Raw genomic sequence first — 20,525 nt, forward strand, 5'->3', positions numbered from 1 at the left:
ATAGAAATCTCTATCATCACTTCTATTATGAATTGAAAGTCATTTAATTCCTGTATTTTATTTTTATTCAACAAATGCAATCTTTTGGCGTCCTTTATTTGTATTTACTGTTAACTGGCATTATTTTATGGCTATATTTCCCACCTTTTATTCTCAGTTTTGTCTGCTGTTTGTGGAGATGGGAATTCTAATATTGATGCTGAGCTTGGTGATGTCTGTAGCAAAATTACTCAAAAGCAACTAAAAATAACTTCTGGAAAATCACCATATTCCTGACTGACTGATTTAGTCGAAAGTTAACCGTAACAACACATTCTTGGCCATTTTAATTTGATGACTTAAAAAAAAAAAAGCAAAAACCTGAATATGGTTTCGTAATTTTTGGTTCCTGTAGTAGACTGTTGAAATAAGATTTTTTTTATTCTATGAAAGTCTTAGTAATTTGGTATTAAATATATAATTTATTGAGGGTAGAACATTATTGTATGAAAGAACGACTATCGATATGATATATGAAATTCTATCGATATAAAATTAACTTTTATTGACAACTCAAAAAAAAAAAGAAAAGAAAGAAAGAAATATAAAGTGTTCATAAAGAATGAAAGGACGTTCTGGTAAAATGAAAGTAGAAATATATTGAGTACACCTATTTGGTTTAGCTGTTTGTGGCCTTGTATGTTAAAAATTAATTGTGTAGGTATATTCATTTCGGCTAGCGCCGTGTGCATTTACATGTGTGTAAATGGGAATGGGCATGAAGATGTATGTTTGTATATTAATGTGCCTTTGCTTTGTTAGTGAAAGAGAGAAAAGGTGTGTATGTGTGTCAGTTCATTGAACCCATGTGCATTTATGTGCATACATGAACTGTGTACATGTGTTCATTCAATAACATGCATTAACTACTAATAGTTTGTAAAAGTCTCTCATTCATCTGTCGATGCCAGAATTAGCTTTTAGGGATGTACACACATACATTGTCTGTTAAAGAAAAAGTACTATCACAAAGAGAAATGATGAAAAAATGCTTTATTTGGCTTTTAATAATGCACACTAAAATACGGAGTGAATATTTTCTGGACTGTGATTGGTTAAAAGTTTCAGCTGACTTGAACTTTTGTCCAATCAAGAGTCAAAGTGTAAAACCCCTGTTCACTGCTAATAGTGTTTCCAACAAAGTTTCAAGATCAAGTGTACAAATTATAATGAACTGAGAAGACATTATTACAAAGATTTTGTCATTTATTGCATGCAGCATCCATTAAAAAAAACTTTAGCCAGATTTTCTTTGCTATTTCTCTATTTCTCATTGATTTAAAGTTTTGTTTCTGCACAAATCTGCCAGTCCATGCCTGACTGCAGGAAAGATGATGGAGCACATATTTCTGATCGATCTAAGAATTTTCTTAATGCAACAACTATTTTCATCATTTTTTGTCATTATTTTAAATCATTTTATTTATTTAAAATCATCATGTTTGTCATTATTTTAAATCATTTTATTTATTTAAAATCATCATGTTTGTCATTATTTTAAATCATTTTATTTATTTAAAATCATCACGTTTGTCATTATTTTAGCATACATCAATTATACCATTGAGTTTAATTCCTTCTATTTCCATTTTCCAAGTTGTTCGAGATTATTCCTAGTGCTATTGATGGTGCATCTCCCTTTCTTGTTTATATACGTAATTTTTGTGCCACCTCCAGTGTAACCCATTTTTAGGCCGGTGTCACTCAAACTTTTCCATTCAGATAACGGCTTCTGTTATGTAACTTATGTAAGCCCAGTTTGTTGTACTGGGTTTTGTTTTTCTAATAAGTCTGAAAATGATTTTTTTGGATAATATATTCATCTTTTCAAAAATTGTCATAATTTGCAATAAAAGAAAAAAAGTAAATAATAAATAAAGTTAAAAAGAATGTTATCATTATTGACATTAGAAAGCTTCTTTTTTACTTGATTCCCTATACGGCAGAATTAGACTCAAGGCCGGTTTTTATTGTGTGAAAAAATCCAGCCTTTTAAAAATGAGCATTCTGGATTGGGACAATAATAAAACTTTCCTCGGTCTGGAAAGATTTCTCTTTTATTTACTGAGAATAGAAAACATGAAGTATAGTGTCAAAACTGATGCCACACTTTTAATCTAGCCAAAATGCCAAGACTGGGTATGACCGTAAACCACATCTTGTAATGAGATCTGAATTTGAGGGGTTAAACGAATATGAAGTCATTTCTTAATTGCTATTCCACATTGGTCCTCTATGACTTTGTGTAGTAGTAGCACTTGTCACGTTTCCATGTATGGGTTAATTGAATCATTGACAGATTATCTTAAGATTAATCTTAAGATAATCTTAAGATTTCCATCATTCCAGTAATTATAGGAGCAACTGAACTCATGAAAAAGAATTTCAAAAAGTACCTAGCGAATATACCTGATGAATCAAAGGCAGAAGAAACACAAACAATTCCACTCAAAGGAACGCTTAGAATCTTAAAAAAGATCTCTCGGTTGGAGTGACTGAAATAGTGAGTGAATGTCTGGTATCCGGTAAAATGCTCCATCTCCAGCAAAAACAAAATGATAAAACAATTAAAACAAAATTTTTGGAGTGTACCTTGAAAAAGGACAAGCAAGATGCAGAAGGAAGTGTTTGGGCGCCAAGGATCAATTGTTGATTTATAAGACCATCTTTGCGGACTGCAAGAAGTAGAAAAACCTAAATATATCTTGGATCAATTACCAAAAGGTAGTATGCTCCACGCATGGCTACTGTGGAGTTTTGATTTATATAAGATTCATCCGGTAATCAAGAGAACCATGAATGTAGATATAAAGATAAGACAAACAACCATAACTTTAAGTCACACTAATAACAATTTCTGACATCAAGTTTCTTACTGTTTGCCTGGTGATAGATCCACTAAGTAAAATACTGAATAAAAAATGGAGTGTCTACAAACAGAGCCAAAGCCACAAACACAAACTTAAACAAAAAGTCAACCACTTGCTCTTCATGGATGACTGTAAGTTGTATGCCAGTTCTTGGAATGAAGTTTGGCCTGGATAAATGTACCAAATGCTTCCTTAGAGCTGGGAAGAAGATCCAAATAGAAAACATATAGTTTGATGAAGATACTGACATGAAAACATAGAAAAACATGAACAATGTAAATATCTTGGCATAGAAGAAAACGATTCAATTCAATATGGAAAGAAAAATTAGTAGAGAATATCTATGTTGTGTAAGAAAAATTTGTAAAACACAGCTCACAAAAAACAAAACAAAACAAAGAAAAAACAAAAGCAGAGTAATCAAGTAGCCATACCAGTGATATCATACAACTTTTGCATTATTGACTGTTCACAAAAGGGTATTAACGGACGACGCTAAAATGAGGAAAATATCGGCCTTGTACAGAGTAATATACAAAAGTCAGTGTCTACTAAAGCTGTAACTGTCAAGAAGAGCAGGAGGTATGGGTCTTTCAAAAATTAACCAGCAACACATCAAACCACTATTGTGGACATCAAACAATATCTGATGAGCTTCCAGAACCCAAACCTTATGATGGTATATAAATATCAAGAAACAAGAGCCAGCTGAACAACCCCCATCACAAAACTAGCCAAACATTTTGGGCAAGAGTGTCTTACACTTGAGAAAGAACTACAAAACAAGCCTTTCACAGAAATAACTCAAAAGAGACGCAAAAAGTACATCAAGACCTTCCATTGCAGAAAATTGTAAGAATGAGCCAACCAACAGTGTGCCAAGTATTTTCTGGACAAACTGTCCCAGGATGATAAGAAAGGCTCTACTGACTGTATGAAAAGAGAATCGCTTTACTATGATTAGAATAGGATGATAATGACTGCACAAGATCAAGACTTGATGACCAATGCTTTTAAGAAGATTAATGGTTTCAACAACGATAAGTGCAGGTCTGCTACAGAAGTAGAAAGTGTAAGCCACTTGACATCAAACTACAGGGTGAAACAATAAATTTGTCATCTTAAAGAAAACAACACTACAGCTTTATTTTAAAACTTTTATTGAAAATATCAATTTGGATTACTTTATTATGTAGTAAAGCTGACATCTATTCAATGTAGCTGCCTTCAGCCTCAATCACTGCCTCAATACGGGTCGGGAACAGGGAGCATGCCTTTTCCATAAGCGCTGGCAGGAGTTTGGCGAATACATAGTGGATGGCGGCGATCAGGCTGGCTTTGGTGTTGTGGGAGGTCATGTTGGTGATGTTCTCGTATGACCAAACGAAGTAGCCCAGTGGGTTCAGATCGGGGGAGGAGGGGGGTAGTGAGAGAAGGGTACAAAGTCATAGCACTCCTTCTTAAGCCAAGCCTGGATCTCTTTGGATTTGTGGGCTAGCGCCAAGTCCTGCTGCCACACCCAGGGTCACCAGTGGCCATCTAATTGCACCAGGGGATCACCAATTCAGCACGTCCAGGTACACTTTGGTGTTGACTTTCAAGCCGACTTCAAAGATCATAACCATGACCGGAAACTTTGTTTTCATCACCCTGGGCACGTCTCTGTTATTTGTAGCAATCCAGCCATACATTTTGAGAGTGCTGGCAATGGTCCTGTTGTCATAACTTGGATCGGTAGAAAGTATGAGTTGTAGAGTGGTGCATCGCTGATCTCGCGTGTTGAATGTTGTGGCACTTGCAGACATGATAGAAGGCTCGTATGACTCTTGGGATTTGTATACAACTAGCCAACTAGTAGATGGTCTGCAACAAAAAAAAAAAAAAAAAAGAAAATAATCATTTTGTTCTTATCAAGGATACTATGGAAATTATGTTGTCTTTTCTATGGCAACAATTTAATCGTTTCACCCTGTAAAATTCTGCTGAGGTACAACAGTTATAATGCAACACAGTCAAGTGTGTAAATATCTGCAACACTTGAATATCCAATGTAGCAGCAAGTCGTGAGAAAATGTTTATCAAAAACAACAGTTGGAAAGAAGTCATACACCATCCACTATGATTATGAAATTCCTGTAGCTATGAACCTAGAAAACGGAGCTATTAAACCTGACATAGTGATATGGGACAAAAGAGAGAAAGTAACGACCCTAGTTAAATTTAGTGTACCCAACGATGATGGCTTAAACAGAGTTGAGAAGGAGGAGATAACAAAATACTAAAATCTAATGCATGACATGAAAAGAAACTGGAATCTTAGGAAGATCTCCATCATTCCAGTAATTATAGAAGTAACCAGACTCATGCAAAGTTAACATAAATTACCTAGCGAATTGAACTGGTAAACCAAATGAACGAGAAATGCAAACAGCTGCATTTAAAGGAACATAATAGCGGGTCAATATCTTGCATCTAGTTGCAAAAACAAAATGATAAAAAATTGAAAAAAAGTTAATTTTAAGAAGCTGAAATGTAAAAACGTTTACAACAATAACTGAATTCAATATTAAATAACCATAAAACAAAGCAAGCAGTAACGCACATTATGCTTTCCATATTTCTATGTTATTTTTTTTTTGAATAAAAATGAGATTTTCGAATTTATTCTAGAAATATATTGTAATATTGAGTTACGTTTCTATTGTTGTTTGTTTTTTTTTTGCTATTTTCAAGGATACTATGGAAATCTAAGAAGACTTCATTTGCCAGGTAAATAGATCAATATTTTGCTGCACACGACTGTAAAGGTATCCTTAAAGAGTTTGAATATCTCATGTGATAAATATTATTTTCAATTTTTTTATTACATTAAATCATTCTACTAATACTCCCAAAATCATAATGTGATATTTGACTTACAATTAGAATACGCTGTTACAGTTAAATTTCTACCTTGTTTATAAAGAAATATGCTGGCAGGTGGAGAAGCGGCCACTACCAGCATTAAAAAAGTATATGATTATTGAACTTATGATGTCAGCCATAACTCATAGAATTAGAAATGCAAAAATATATGAAGATTAGCAGAGAATGTTATTGTTTTCACATTTTTGTAAATTAAAAAAAAAAAAAAAGAATAAACATATTTTTTATATCAAACTCGCAAGGTGTTTGAGAGAAATTTGATAAGTTTTTGATAGTTTTTCATTTTAAAACGATTTGAATTATTTAATAGCAATAAAAATTAAACATATATTTGTTTCTATGTACGATTGGTTTGAGATCTTGAAATCATGGACTATTAGAAAGCACCGGAATATTGGAAGAGAGTGACCTGCATCATAATAATTTGTATTGATTAAAAAAAAAACTCAGGAATCTTAACTGAAGTACTTAACTCAGTACTTCTTGAATACCTTGAAGGGTATGAGATGCAACCTGGAGAACTGTGATGGAGATCTGGAAGCAATGGCTAGTAGAAAAGATCATAGTAGGAATCCTAGTTGTGTTTACACAATGAAATTCATTAAGAAATTGCAAAAAATAGTGTGACAAGATTTGGGCAAGACGGTGCAATTCTTGACGACAGGTGTTGAAGTGCTGATTATGAAGAAAGTGCTGAATGAAGATTTTCACTACTTCTCATAAAAGAATAACAGGGGACAACTGTTGACTTATCTCCTTTTGTATTAAGATATAAAAGTTCTGTTCTTTTGTGATAAGCTCTTAGAGTGATCTCCCTTGTTGTTGGTTATTGATTGGAAAAACAAAGATGGCTGTTTGGACAAACAGATATGTGAATAAGATTGGATTTGTGTGATAAGTAAACTAATGACCAAGGTTGAATATAATCGCCTTATGAACATAAAGAAATTCCACAACAAAGTCAACCATCTATTTGAAGTAGGATTGCACAATGTGCAGAACAACAGACGGCCTGCAAGTCTGCACAAAGTGCCACAGGTTATTAAGACCAAGTTCCATCAGAGTGTGATTGTCTTTAGGTATGTTTCCAGAAAAGATCATATTATGCAATTCGGAAAAAGACTGAGACTCAGATAGCTAAACAGAGTTGCTGTTCACTGTTGTAAAGTGCTGGGCAGAGAACATGGCTGTTGAAAGGTCATATGTGTGGCAGTGAGACTCAGCTTCCTGTCACACTCCCAGGAAAAATCTAGAAAAAGTAGTTCTAATATCTGGCCCTTCCTCATTCACCTGACTAACACTATGTAAGGCACAGTTGAGAAATACTCTAGCTGAAACTTCTCTCAAAAGACAGCATGAAGGTTGCATGCTTTATTTATGTTCAGGTCTTGTCTTGAGTAAGCATGTACCTATTTACAATGTCTCCCCGTGGGACAGAGTTAGAAACCAGGGTCGTTTTTTAACGTGGAGAAAAATAAAAAAAATAAAAATTGTCTCAGTTGTGAAGGATTTCTCCTCCACTGAGAGAGAACAAGAAATTGAAGTGCAGCATCTGAAGAACAGATACTACACTTTGAGGTATTACATTTTTTATTCAGGTCAAAAATACAATGCAAGTTCAACATAACAAAAAAATTTAGGCAACGACCAACTCAAAATAGGTGGGAAAAGGAGGTCGTTGGTCATTCTTGTCACTCTAGAACTAAACAAGAAATTCTCTTAGCTAGTATCCTTTTTCACCATAATTCCGCATTCCCCCATTCGTACTGGGGGACGTCTTACTTAGAACCCAATCGTTTAAAACATTTTTTATTGACATGTAAAAACAAAAAGGTAATAATGATACAATAATTTGATCTTGACCAAAGAACGTCTTAGAGTAAGCATGTCGACAAGATCTTATAACTGCTATAGTAATAAAGAAATACTCTACTGAGCTGACCATTGTCCTCTCCAAACAAATGCTTTGTGGAATCATGGAATATTTATTGAGATTTAATAATATAAAATAAGGTGAGATTGATTGCAAAACACAAATTAAAAATAAATCAATTGATAAATAATAATTATTCGTTGTTTTTAATGATTAATCTTCAAATTTAAAAAGTAGGCTTTTAGATGTAAACATAATTCCATGCACACATTTCTTCTGTTATGCCGGGTTCATATACCAATCACGACAAAGAGAAATATTTCGAGCATTTTTTTTTACTTATTGCCTGCTTTCTTTCAGGATTTGGCATGAATAGATATCCACCAAATAATATATACCCAAGAGGTGATTTTATTCCAGGTAAGACAATAATGTTAACGTAATTAGTTTGTACATTCTAAAAGTACATTTGTAGCGCCAAAATATTTTATATCATGTTCAAAAATGAATTAAATAAATAAAATATGAACAAAACAAAACAAAGCAACAACAAAAAACAAAATATTGAAATTACGTTTCGGAATGTTTTGAGATGAGGACGCAACATTTTCGCTGATGTAATCTCCGACCTTCTTCAGGTCCATTTTTTCCCAAGTTTCTCATCAATATTCACAAATTCTAAAAATATAAAATATATTTGTAACTAAAAAAAATTTATACTATGATGAAAACATAAAACAATGTATTGAATTTCCTGAAAATATTTAAGAATATATTTTAAAAAGAATGTGTTATTATTGACATGTTTTCAGACTGTTGTCCCCAATGTAATTATTAACATAATACAATATTCTTTGTTGTTTTCGATTTGTTTTTAAAACCTTATGTAGATGATGTAGACCTCTTAACATTAAGTTTCAACTATTTCTGTATCTGAATCTTCAAGTTACTGGATATTTTTTATCTGAAATTATTCCATGCATTTTTTTTCAGGAAGGTTTGACTTAAACCCGTATCCACTAAATGAAGAACTTCCAGGAGTTGACTATTTGCCAGGTGAGACAATAAATATTTATATAGTTAATTTGTACATTCCAAAAGTATATTTATTGTTCCAAAATGCATTAGATTACAATAAAAACACACAAAAAAAACTGAGTTTAGAGGAAAACATTTTGATTTATGAAACATGCTCAAGATATAAAAGTTAGTATAAAAGTTCTTGGAAGCATCATAAGAAATTTATAAACTTTGAATAAACATATAAAACTGTTTTTATAACATGTTAAAGATGCAAAAATATTTTATTAAAAGAATGAAGAAAAATACGATCTAATTTCTTTCTTTTTTCTTTTCTCTTTTTTTAAAGTTGAAACATTGCTCAAAATGTTTGATTTTTCTGATATATTTGTTGATTAGATAATTTACATATTTTTAACCTCTTGCTTGTTTATTTGTCTTTTATGTAAAACTAGCAGGGATACCTGGCATTATTCAGATAAAACTGTAACATATTTCTAACTCCTCTTTATCCTCTTTCTCCGTTTTAACCCTCTTCCTAACCACTATTCTCTTTCTTATGCGCCAAGCCCATTCCTCTCTTTGGACACACACAATTCATTATTAAAGATTCCACAAGGAATGAGTCAGCATAAGGCAATGAACTCCTTGATAAAAATAGAGTTACTTCCCTTTAGTTAATGTATAAAATTACTAAAAAACTGACGAAACCTACACCAGTTTTATGTCAAAGAATTATTTGTTTACAAATTTTGGATATTGTTTACCCGGGCAACAACGATCAAGAAAATTTTGTGGGTATTTTTTGTATTTTAGCCGGACATACAAACATAGTGTATGAATGATTGCTTTCATTGACTAGAAGTTACATTTTGTTGAGATTTGTGTCATCAGAAAAAGTAATTTATTCATCTACATCCTTTGTAGGAGATTGTGTCTGGCATCATCTACTTAATACTTACTTAATGTTTCAGAGTAATTGCGATGGTGAAATTCTTATTCAATTTGATTCAACTTAAATAAGTCTTTCGGCTTGTTCTTATTGGTTGCTCATATTTTCTCTTATCACATTACAAGGTCAATTTATGGTAGTGGTTTCAGGAGAATGTCACTTCAATGGCATCTACAATGGGTTACTCTTCCATTACATAATAATAGTGTTGGCATGAGTATGATGTGGAATTGCATCTCATGGTGTTGTTGTTGAACATCATTTATTTCGTATGAATCAAATGATTTTTGTTGGCATTCGTTTCCCTGATATCTGTCCAATTAGAATTCTTTCTAGAAAGACATCAGACACTTATGGGAGGAACATATGAAGGTTGCTCACATCTTTAAATGAAAGTGTGTCTGTGGAAAGAACGGAATTTGAACTTGGTACAACCAGGTTATAAGTCCATGTTACTTAGCTATCGCCACCTAGTTGTATCTGATGCTGAGACCACAATTTAATAACCTTGAGATATGTGTAGTCGTCCCTAGTGATCCCAAAACCACTCTAACTAGGTATGAGTTCAACTATAGAAAAAGTGATCAAAAATCTGTTGTCAATGATGGTGGCCTCTGAATTTGCCAGCATCTGGCACCAGTTATTCGAAAGCATCTACAGTAGTCTTTGTCTTCACAGGCAACCTTTTGTGATCATGGGAAAAATTATTGCAGTTCCACTGAACTTTTGGTCTAGTTTTTTTTCTGTTAAAAAACCCTGAAAAAAGCAATTTGATAGACTGGATATTATATCATAAACTACCTTTTAACTAAGATCAAAGTGTAGTATCTGTTCTGATACTACACATTATCCATTCTATCCTCTGTCAGTGAATAAGAAATCCTTTTAGACTGAAGCAATTTCAATTTTTATCCAGAGTACACTTTTTTGTGAAACCGGATTTTTATCACATTATAAACTGAACTTGTGTTTAACTTTGTTCTCGTGAAGAGAGATGTAGAAATATATATTATCGATCACCAGCTATGGTGTCCGTGGGAATTGACACACTTGTCATCCCTTCTCTATCTGATTCCTGTTCCTAATTGGACAAGTTTCAAGTGAATGAACTGAGCTCCTCCAACACTGGACCCAATATTGAATTCCTTTCCACCACAGGAGTCGGAAGGTGGGGAGACTAAAGCCAGCGCTTCTAAAAGAAGACCATTCTAGCCTTTTAAGAATTGCCTGGGCAGCCCTGTTGATATTAACCAATAGGGGCGCCTCATTTGCTCCACCCAAAAGACGATAGGCAACGATCTGGGAGAGTGGATCTCTTTGGACTACACAGGATCATAACTCAGATCGACAGATGCAAGGTTATTCCCTACTCAAAAATGGTCCAGACTATAAGACTGTGCTGAGGACGTATCCTGGCATGAATATAGCCTACTCAGGCCGTGCTAGGTAACTGGAATATGAGAACATTCAAATCCACTGAAGCACAGACATTGACCACGAGGACTACAAAATCAACATCTCCTGTGTGTTTGAAATCTATTGGCCTGACTCACAAATCATTCATCAGATTGTTAACATTTGTATTACAGTGGTGTCTTAAGAAAATAAAATTAATTGATTTAATTTCTTCACAGAAATATTGTTTTAGAAATATAAAAGAGATAAAAGTATAGGAGAATGTGTGTAGAACAGGAGACTTTGTTGGTTTGGTCACATTGAAAGAATGGATGAGAGAGCGCCGATTTCGAGCAGTTGAAATAACCGGGTCGATTGGCAAGAGAAAACCAAGAAAGCCAAAGAGGATGTGATGATAGCTTTTAAAGAAAAAAAGAGGATAAATAATGATCTGGCCAGCGATATATTAGTTTGGAAGTCAATTTCTAAAAACCAAAATCATTCGTTGACATCTATGCTGATGACACGACCATCTACGGCATCACATCAAAGGCTGTAAATGACAAAGTTCTCTCTGATTCTCTCTCCTCTGATCTCGAGCGCGTGGTTCAGTGGGGGAAGATGTGTCTGGTTACCTTTAATGCATCAAAAACTAAACTCCTATCCTTACATCATCAACGCTCTGATCCCCATCTGGCATCAATTGTGATGGATGGCTCTCGTCTGGGTGAGGCCTCGTGTTTTGACAAGCTTCTGGGTTTGACCTTTACTCCTGATCTGAAATGGAACACGTACATCAAGTCTGTTGCCAAGGTCACTGGAAAGATGGTGGGATCCTTCTACCGCTCCAGAAGATATCTCACTACTGATGCAATTCTCTATCTATATAAAAGCCAAGTACGTCCAAGGATGGAATACTGTTGCCATATCTGGGCTGGAGCTGCTAAAAACAGCCTATCCTGCCTTGACAGAGTACAAAATAGACTTCGTAGCTTAGTGGGGGATGCCCTTTTCTCTACCCTGCAACCTCTCTCCCACAGAAGAGACGTTGCGAGCCTATCCTTGTTTTATCGTTATTTCCATGGCAGGTGCTCGTCTGAACTCCAATCTCTGGTCCCCCCTCGCCAATCTTTCATGAAAAACACCCGTCTAGCTGAATCCACTGTGAAAAATTTCCCCCACTCTATATCTGGGCCTAAATCAAAACGCGGATTCCATGAACAAAGCTTCTTTCTTAGAACTGCACGCCTGTGGAACTCTGTTCCGTCTGCCTGCTTCCCACCGGACTTCAACTTGGATGTCTTCAAGTCCAATGTTAACAAATTCCTAATGAACCGCCCCCTTAAGTAAACACTTCATCAAATCTCCACACTAATGTAATGTACTTGCAATAACCCTTATCCCTGAGTAGCTTCCGGGCCTTGATAAGTGGTGATCACTGTGTAAGAAAAAAAAACCGTTTATGGAAAGTGTTCGACTGAGCTTCAATCTATGGTCCCCCCTCGCAAAACTTTCACAAGAAACACTCGTCTAGCTGTAAACACTATCAATAATTCCCCCCACTCTTTATCTGTGCCTAAACCTAAACGTAGATTCCATGAACAAAGCTTTTTTATTAGAACTGCACGCCTGTGGAATTGTCTTCTGTTTTCCTGCTTTTCGGCTGACTACAATATGGTTGTCTTCAAGTCTAACGTAAATAAGTTCTTGATGAGCCGTTCCATATAAGTTATCAAATTTAACAAATTTTCCTTACTAATGATTATTATATTGTCCAATTTCTACTGTACACTCTTTGACCCTTATCCTTGAGTGGCTTCTTGGCCTTGATAATGAGTTGATACCTATGAAAAAAAAAAAAAAAAAGAAAAAGTCCAATGTGAACAAGTTCTAATTGAATCGTCCCCCTAAGTAATCCAAGTTACAAAATTCCCACTGTTTACTATGCTAAAATCACAATGTCTAATGTATACCTATTAACCCTTATCCTCGAGTGGCCTCTGGGCCTTGATAAGTGGTGACACCCTTGTAAAAAAAAAAAAAAATATGCTGGCATTTAAGACAAACGGTAAACCGATGATGATTATGATGGTGATGATGATATTGGTGATGATGCCGCGGCTGCAGCTGACAGAAATGATGATGATGATGATGATGAGGAGGAGGAGGAGGAGAAAAATGAGGAGGAGAAAAAATCTTTTGTGGAGGTATATATTTACTCATATAAAATATTGTTTGGGTTATTAAAAATGATTCTTATGCAAAATGAATTTTTAAAATGAATTATTTTATAAAAAAAATAAGCTTGGTCATAAATTTATTGTATGTATTTTGGATTAAAATTTTAAAATCATTTTTCTTTCAATAAGGAAAAGTATCTTTCCTTTACAAGTCAAAATAATTATATGCGTGCATTTCTCCTGTTTTATTGTGTGCATTTCTCCAGTTTTTAGTATACTTTTCTCCAATGTTATTGTGTGCATTTTTCCCATTTTATAGTATATTTTCCTCCAATTTTATTGCGTGCATTTCTCCCGTGTTATAGTATACTTTTCTACCGTTTTGATTGCGTGATTTCTCCCGTTTTTTAGTATACTTTTCTCCAGTTTTATTGACTGCATTTCTCCTGTTTTACTGTGTGCACTTCTCCCGTTTTATAATATGCTTTTCTTCCGTGTATATTTTCTCCCGTTTTATTGTGTGCATTTCTCGCGTTTCATTGCGTGCATCTTGCGTTTTATTGCGTGCATTTCTCCTGTTTTATTTGCGTGCATTTCTCTCGTTTTATTGTATACTTTTCTTCCGTTTTATTGCGTGCATTTCTGTTGTTTTATTGCGTGCACTCACCAATTATGCTACACTTAAAAAAAAAACGATATGAAATATTTTGATTTTTTTTTTATCTGAAATGATTTTATGCTTTTTATTTCAGGAAAATTGGACGTAAATCCGTATCCCATAAATAATGACCTTGCCTATTTGCCGGGTAAGCAGCAACATTAATATGGTTAATTTGTATATTTTCATAGTATATTTATTGTTCCAAAATAGATTATAATAAAAACAGAAAAAATATGATTTTAAAAGGAAAAAATGTTGATTTATGAACATACGCATCAATAAACACTCTTTTTTTTCTCCACGTTAAACTATGATGCAATACATCGAAATAATACAAATAATAATAATTTCTAATAATTCTTCTGAAAGAGACGTGAAATATTTTTGAAGTTGTTCTTTGAATAAATAATTTTTCTTTCCTTTTTATATTTCACATTTTATACCTGTTATTACCTCCACTAAGATGGCTAGGCTATCAGTCAAATTTGTTCGAGTACGACCTAATATCTACATCGTTTAACCAATCGTCACCAAACCTAGTTAAAATATTGGTTATAGTCTAACTTAGAACTGATTTAATTTTAGGTTCTTGTCCATAATTCCCCATATATTAACAAAAATAAAGAAACATCTATATTATATATGTACCCGTGATAGAACGAAAATATCATATTCCAAAATATCAAATTCTAAAATTGATCAATTATTTTTTTTTATCAAGAAAATAATTTTGAAACGAATTAGTCAGAAGTCATAGGAATTACGACATAAATGTCACAAGTTTTGAATTATTATTGAGTTATCTCCCTTGGTTTGTGAGGTTCTTTTCAAAATAGCGGGCGAGACAGTCACTCTTTTGATACTAATAACATTTTCTTTTCTTATTTAAAAATAAAACTACTTCATCCATTTATGTGATTTTTGGAAGATGGTGTTTTCGTTTCATCACAAGTACGTCCATCATACAGATTTATCTTTATTTTTTTTTTTAATATGGGAGAATTTTGGACAAGAGCCTAATTTTGAGATACTTAGGTCAAATATCAAGGCCAAGATCATAGTAAATGTGAGTCACACTTTTGGATATAACTTAGGTCATAAGTAGCCCATACTGTAGACAATGAAGTTTATCGTATACCGCTTTTCCAATGACTCTTGACTTTGAGAAAATTTCCGTCATGATCGAAATTTGGCAGAATTTCAACTTTCGATTTTTTCAAATTTGATGGTCTTTGGATTAAAATAATCACCATGAAACTATTCGGCTAGATCAGAAAAATATTTTTTGACTTATCATGGAATAATTTTGGGTATGCTTCATAGAATATGAGGAAGGAAGGCAAATAAAAATTTGGCCATCTTTATAATATCAGGTGGAAGTGTGACTGATTTATGGTCTTGTCTTGATATATTTTAAAATTTTATATGCTTGTATATTTTATTCATTTATAGTTTTATTATATATATATATATATATATATATATATATATATATATATATATATATATATATATATATATATATATATACATACAATTTTTCAGAAGGTCATATGCTTGGAAATCTGCAGAGTGATTACATCCCAGGTGAGTAAATATAGGTATATTCGATTCTTACATTTTAAAAGTATAATTGTAGTTTTGAAACGGCTTTGATCATCATTTGGGCATAACAAAAAATGAATGTACATGGAATTGTTTAGTTAAACTAAAGATAATATTAATAAAATGAAACTTATGTTTCTGAATTTTGAGATGGGGATTAATAATTTGTATTATTTGAATTATTTAGACTACTGTTTTCATCTTGAGTATTATTTGCACAACATTTCAGCAAGATGCACCTGAAGAAGGCACATCTTGTTGAACTTGGAAATCTTTTTGTAGAACGCAGAAATCTTTTTGTAGAGCTCATAAATCTGCATGGAATTTCAAACGAAACCTTTTATTTAATCCATGAGGGTAGGATACTCTCGTTTCATCAGCCATGACTGGTTAGAAGTCCTAAGAGTTTGAGAGAAAGAATAATCCAAATATTACAAAAATGGAACTTCTTTATTTTCTTTTCTTTTAATTCATGAAATAGTTTGAGTTTGAATTGGTTCAAATATTGTGTTAGAAAAAAGTAATTTGTATTAATTTACGCTTCTAAAGGCTTAATATAAAAGCATTTGTAATAAAAAAATATTATTCTTAACAGAATTCGATCTGCATATTGATACTGTATTAATCAACCTATATAATTCATAAACGAGTTCTTCGATACAATTGCGTCTGAGATGGGTGTATTTACTGCTGACACTACGCTCTATTCTTAACATGAGGGTGAATCGAATGCCATTATACACAAAGCAATGCTTAAATCCTTAGAAAATTATTTTCAGTTTGTAGTAGAACTGAAGTAAAAAATGGTTGGTCACATTTAATGCTACCAAGACAAATCTCCTTTCGTTTAACAACTAAAAGAAACATTCCTAACCACCTATTGTCATGGCCGATAACGCCCTTCTTGAGTGATCAATGTTCAAATATTTTGGCCGAAATAAGTACATAGAAGTTTTTAAGTATGCTGCATGGAAAGTAGGCTCTCGTTACCAGGATAGAAAGCTTCTCACAACTGCCAATATCCTCTGTCTCTATAAAGCCACATTTCATTCGTGCGTGGACATGGAATATTGTTGCCACATGTAGGCTGGTGCACCAACCACTAGCCCTTCCCTTTTGGAAAGATTTTTTTAATAGTTATCGTCAGCCGACACGTATAAAAGGAAGATACTCAAAGAGGCATAGCAAATAAATAATAAATGTAAACGTGCATTATTTGCATCATTCGGGCTATCGTTCTCAGTTGGGTTGTTACATGCACATTACAATGTAAACTCTGAACTTTTTCAAATGTATCTTTTATAATTTGGGAATCATTCTTTTGAATACTATTACCTACATGGAAAGTCAACTGTACATAAAATCTTTAAAATTATATCATTGAAATATCTCACATTTAAAATACACATATACCTCACCTATCTGCTATAATAAGATTACTTGTTTAAATAAGTTACGAGTTCTACATAACTGGATCGGCCTGAGAAGCAGTTACGTAATTTTAGATTTTAGCTTTCATTCGGTTGCAGTTTCAAACTTAAGGTAAACTACTCCTATTATATTTTTTAATTTGAATTTGTTCATTTTTATTTTTAGGTGATTATTTAAAAATGTTTCATATAAACAATCATATGTATTAGAATAAGTACTTTTAATGTAATAAATTGTAGCTACGTATGTTATTATATTGATAATGTGATGACTTTATATGTTACTAGCAGGACTCGTGTTCAGGCGTTGTTCGAGAAAAAGGGGTTTAATTAAAAAAATAATTAGAGTAGCAAATCAGAAAAAGAATAAAAGTAAATAATTTAGATGATTAAAATAAAATTTCGTTATGTTTTGGAAATCATAAATCCTTCGAGACTGAAGCATATTTTGGTACCAATCTAGTCCCTATGTTAATGGATAGGTGGTTTTTTTTCACACTAAAAAGCTACTGTATATCTAAACTTGTTCTCGTTGGGAAGCCATGAAATAGGCAGATTCTCTTATGTTATTTATTGAATTTAAGAAATAAGGAAAAGTTACCCTGGAAAAGTTTAAACTCGAAAAAAAAAAATTAAAAATGAAAAGTCAGGGAAAAATGCTGGTATATTTATAAATAACATAATTTAAAAAACATTCAATGTTATTTTGCTGTAAAGTTTTGCCTACAAATTTGTAACGTATTTTGTGTTAATAGAAAATGTAATAGAAAAAAAGCCTGGAAATGTTTTTCTTAACATGAAATATTCCATAGATTATTTGGTTCTGATGTAAAGTTTTTTTTTTTTTTTTAAATTTTTTTAAAATCGAAACGAATTGTTGTTCTTATTTTATGAAAAAAAAAAACTTGTTTAAGTGATTAAAATAGGAATCATCATGGAACAGTGTCTTGTGCATGTTATTAATTGTGTCTGTGCGTGCATGTTTTTAATTGTGTCTATGTGTGCATGTTTTTAATTGTGTCTGTGTGTGCAAGTTTTTAATTGTGTGTATGTATGCACGTTTTTAATTGTGTTTGTGTGTGCGTGTTTTTAATTGTGTCTATGTGTTCATGTTTTTAATTGTGTCTATGTGTTCATGTTTTTAATTGTGTCTATGTGTTCATGTTTTTAATTGTGTCTATGTGTTCGTGTTTTTAACTGTGTCTATGTGTTCATGTTTTAAATTGTGTCTATGTGTGCATGTTTTTAATTGGTTCTATGTGTGCATGTTTTTAATTGTGTCTGTGTGTGCATGTTTTTAATTGTGTCTGTGTGTGCGTTTTTTTAATTGTGTCTATGTGTGCATGTTTTTAATTGTGTCTGTGCGTGCATGTTTTTAATAGTGTCTGTGTGTGCATGTTTTTAATTGTGTCTGTGTGTGCGTTTTTTTTAATTGTGTCTATGTGTGAATGTTTTTAATTGTGTCTGTGTGTGCATGTTTTTAATTGTGTCTATGTGTGCATGTTTTTAATTGTGTCTGTGCGTGCATGTTTTTAATAGTGTCTGTGTGTGCGTTTTTTTAATTGTGTCTATGTGCATGTTTTTAATTGTGTCTATGTGTGAATGTTTTTAATTGTGTCTGTGTGTGCATATTTTTAATTGTGTCTATGTGCATGTTTTTAATTGTGTCTGTGCGTGCATGTTTTTAATTGTGTCTGTGTGTGCGTTTTTTTAATTGTGTCTATGTGCATGTTTTTAATTGTGTCTGTGCGTGCATGTTTTTAATTGTGTCTATGTGTTCATGTTTTTAATTGTGTCTGTGCGTGCATATTTTTAATTGTGTCTATGTGTGCAAGTTTTTAATTGTGTCTATGTGTGCATGTTTTTAATTGTGTCTGTGTGTGCATGTTTTTAATTGTGTCTATGTGTTCATGTTTTTAATTGTGTCTATGTGTTCATGTTTTTAATTGTGTATGTGCGTGAATGTTTTTAATTGTGACTATATGTGCATGTTTTTAATTGTGTCTGTGCGTGCATGTTTTTAATTGTGTCTGTGTGCGCATGTTTTTAATTGTGTCTGTGTGTGCGTTTTTTTAATCGTGTCTATGTGTGCATGTTTTTAATTGTGTCTGTGCGTGCATGTTTTTAATTGTGTCTGTGTGTGCATGTTTTTAATTGTGTCTATGTGTGCATGTTTTTAATTGTGTCTATGTGTGCATGTTTTTAATTGTGTCTATGTGTGCATGTTTTTAATTGTGTCTATGTGTTCATATTTTTAATTGTGTCTATGTGCATGTTTTAATTGTGTCTGTGCGTGCATGTTTTTAATTGTGTCTGTGTGTGCGTTTTTTAATTGTGTCTATGTGCATGTTTTTAATTGTGTCTGTGCGTGCATGTTTTTAATTGTGTCTGTGCGTGCATGTTTTTAATTGTGTCTATATGTGCATGTTTTTAATTGTGTCTGTGCGTGCATGTTTTTAATTGTGTCTGTGCGTGCATGTCTTTAATTGTGTCTATGCGTGCATGTTTTTAATTGTGTCTATGTGTTCATATTTTTAATTGTGTCTATGTGTGCATGTTTTTAATTGTGTCTATGTGTTCATATTTTTAATTGTGTCTATGTGTTCACATTTGTAATTGTGTCTGTGTGTGCATGTTTTTAATTGTGTCTATGTGTTCATATTTTTAATTGTGTCTATGTGTGCATGTTTTTAATTGTGTCTATGTGTTCATATTTTTAATTGTGTCTGTGTGTGCATGTTTTTAATTGTGTCTATGTGTTCATATTTTTAATTGTGTCTATGTGTTCATGTTTTTAATTGTGTCTATGTGTTCATATTTTTAATTGTGTCTATGTGTGCATGTTTTTAATTGTGTATGTGCGTGAATGTTTTTAATTGTGACTATATGTGCATGTTTTTAATTGTGTCTGTGTGTGCATGTTTTTAATTGTGTCTGTGTGTGCATGTTTTTAATTGTGTCTGTGCGTGCATGTTTTTAATTGTGTCTGTGTGTGCATGTTTTTAATTGTGTCTATGTGTGCATGTTTTTAATTGTGTTTATGTGTGCATCTTTTTAATTGTGTCTATGTGTGCAGGTTGTAATCAATGGTTTATTGTATCTTTCTAAATACTTGTTAAATAGTTTATAATGAAAATATTGATTTAATAACGAAGACAGCACACCATATTCTTGAAGAAATTGTTTTTTTAAATTCTGCCCAAGAAAATATTGTCCACTGCGGCAAGTTTTATTTTCCTTTGAGAGTGAGATTTTCCACAGATGATATTGAGGATAGGATTTAAATACTTGATATTTATAAAGAGTCTAATAGTTTTTTGTAAACAGAAATCACACAAAAGGAACGATGCATCGCAGTAAGAATCAAAATTATTTTTTTTCTTTCACCATTTGCAATCGTCAAAAATGTACTTACTGTATAAACAGATGTTTGTCTTGATAACCATTTCTGCCTCTCCTGTGTTTCGTTTATATGGTTAATATAAATGTATATTTAAATAAATAAAAACTGATCTTCCCGTATCTACCCGCATGTGTGAATACATGTGGCACGTGTTCGTTAAAGCTTAACCCAG

At 32.8% G+C, this 20,525-nt stretch overlaps 1 protein-coding gene across 18 annotated transcripts in view; it reads left to right on the plus strand.

The window, feature by feature from the left end:
• The window catches only part of LOC145277807 (uncharacterized), a 262,143-nt gene that overhangs the window by 130,045 nt on the left and 111,573 nt on the right, over positions 1-20,525 (plus strand). For 17 of the 18 annotated variants that reach the window (XM_080129669.1, XM_080129670.1, XM_080129673.1 and 14 more), the window contains 5 exons: positions 5,643-5,678; positions 8,068-8,127; positions 8,701-8,763; positions 14,007-14,060; positions 15,461-15,502. In XM_080129669.1, the coding sequence (XP_079985795.1) occupies positions 5,643-5,678; positions 8,068-8,127; positions 8,701-8,763; positions 14,007-14,060; positions 15,461-15,502 (255 nt within the window). The remainder of the gene's footprint in view (positions 1-5,642; positions 5,679-8,067; positions 8,128-8,700; positions 8,764-14,006; positions 14,061-15,460; positions 15,503-20,525) is intronic. The other variant, XM_080129671.1, reaches the window with a different exon arrangement.

This window comes from Euprymna scolopes, chromosome 6 (assembly GCF_053919585.1).
Source record: "Euprymna scolopes isolate OS-2025 chromosome 6, ASM5391958v1, whole genome shotgun sequence".
NCBI classification, from domain to species: domain Eukaryota; kingdom Metazoa; phylum Mollusca; class Cephalopoda; order Sepiida; family Sepiolidae; genus Euprymna; species Euprymna scolopes.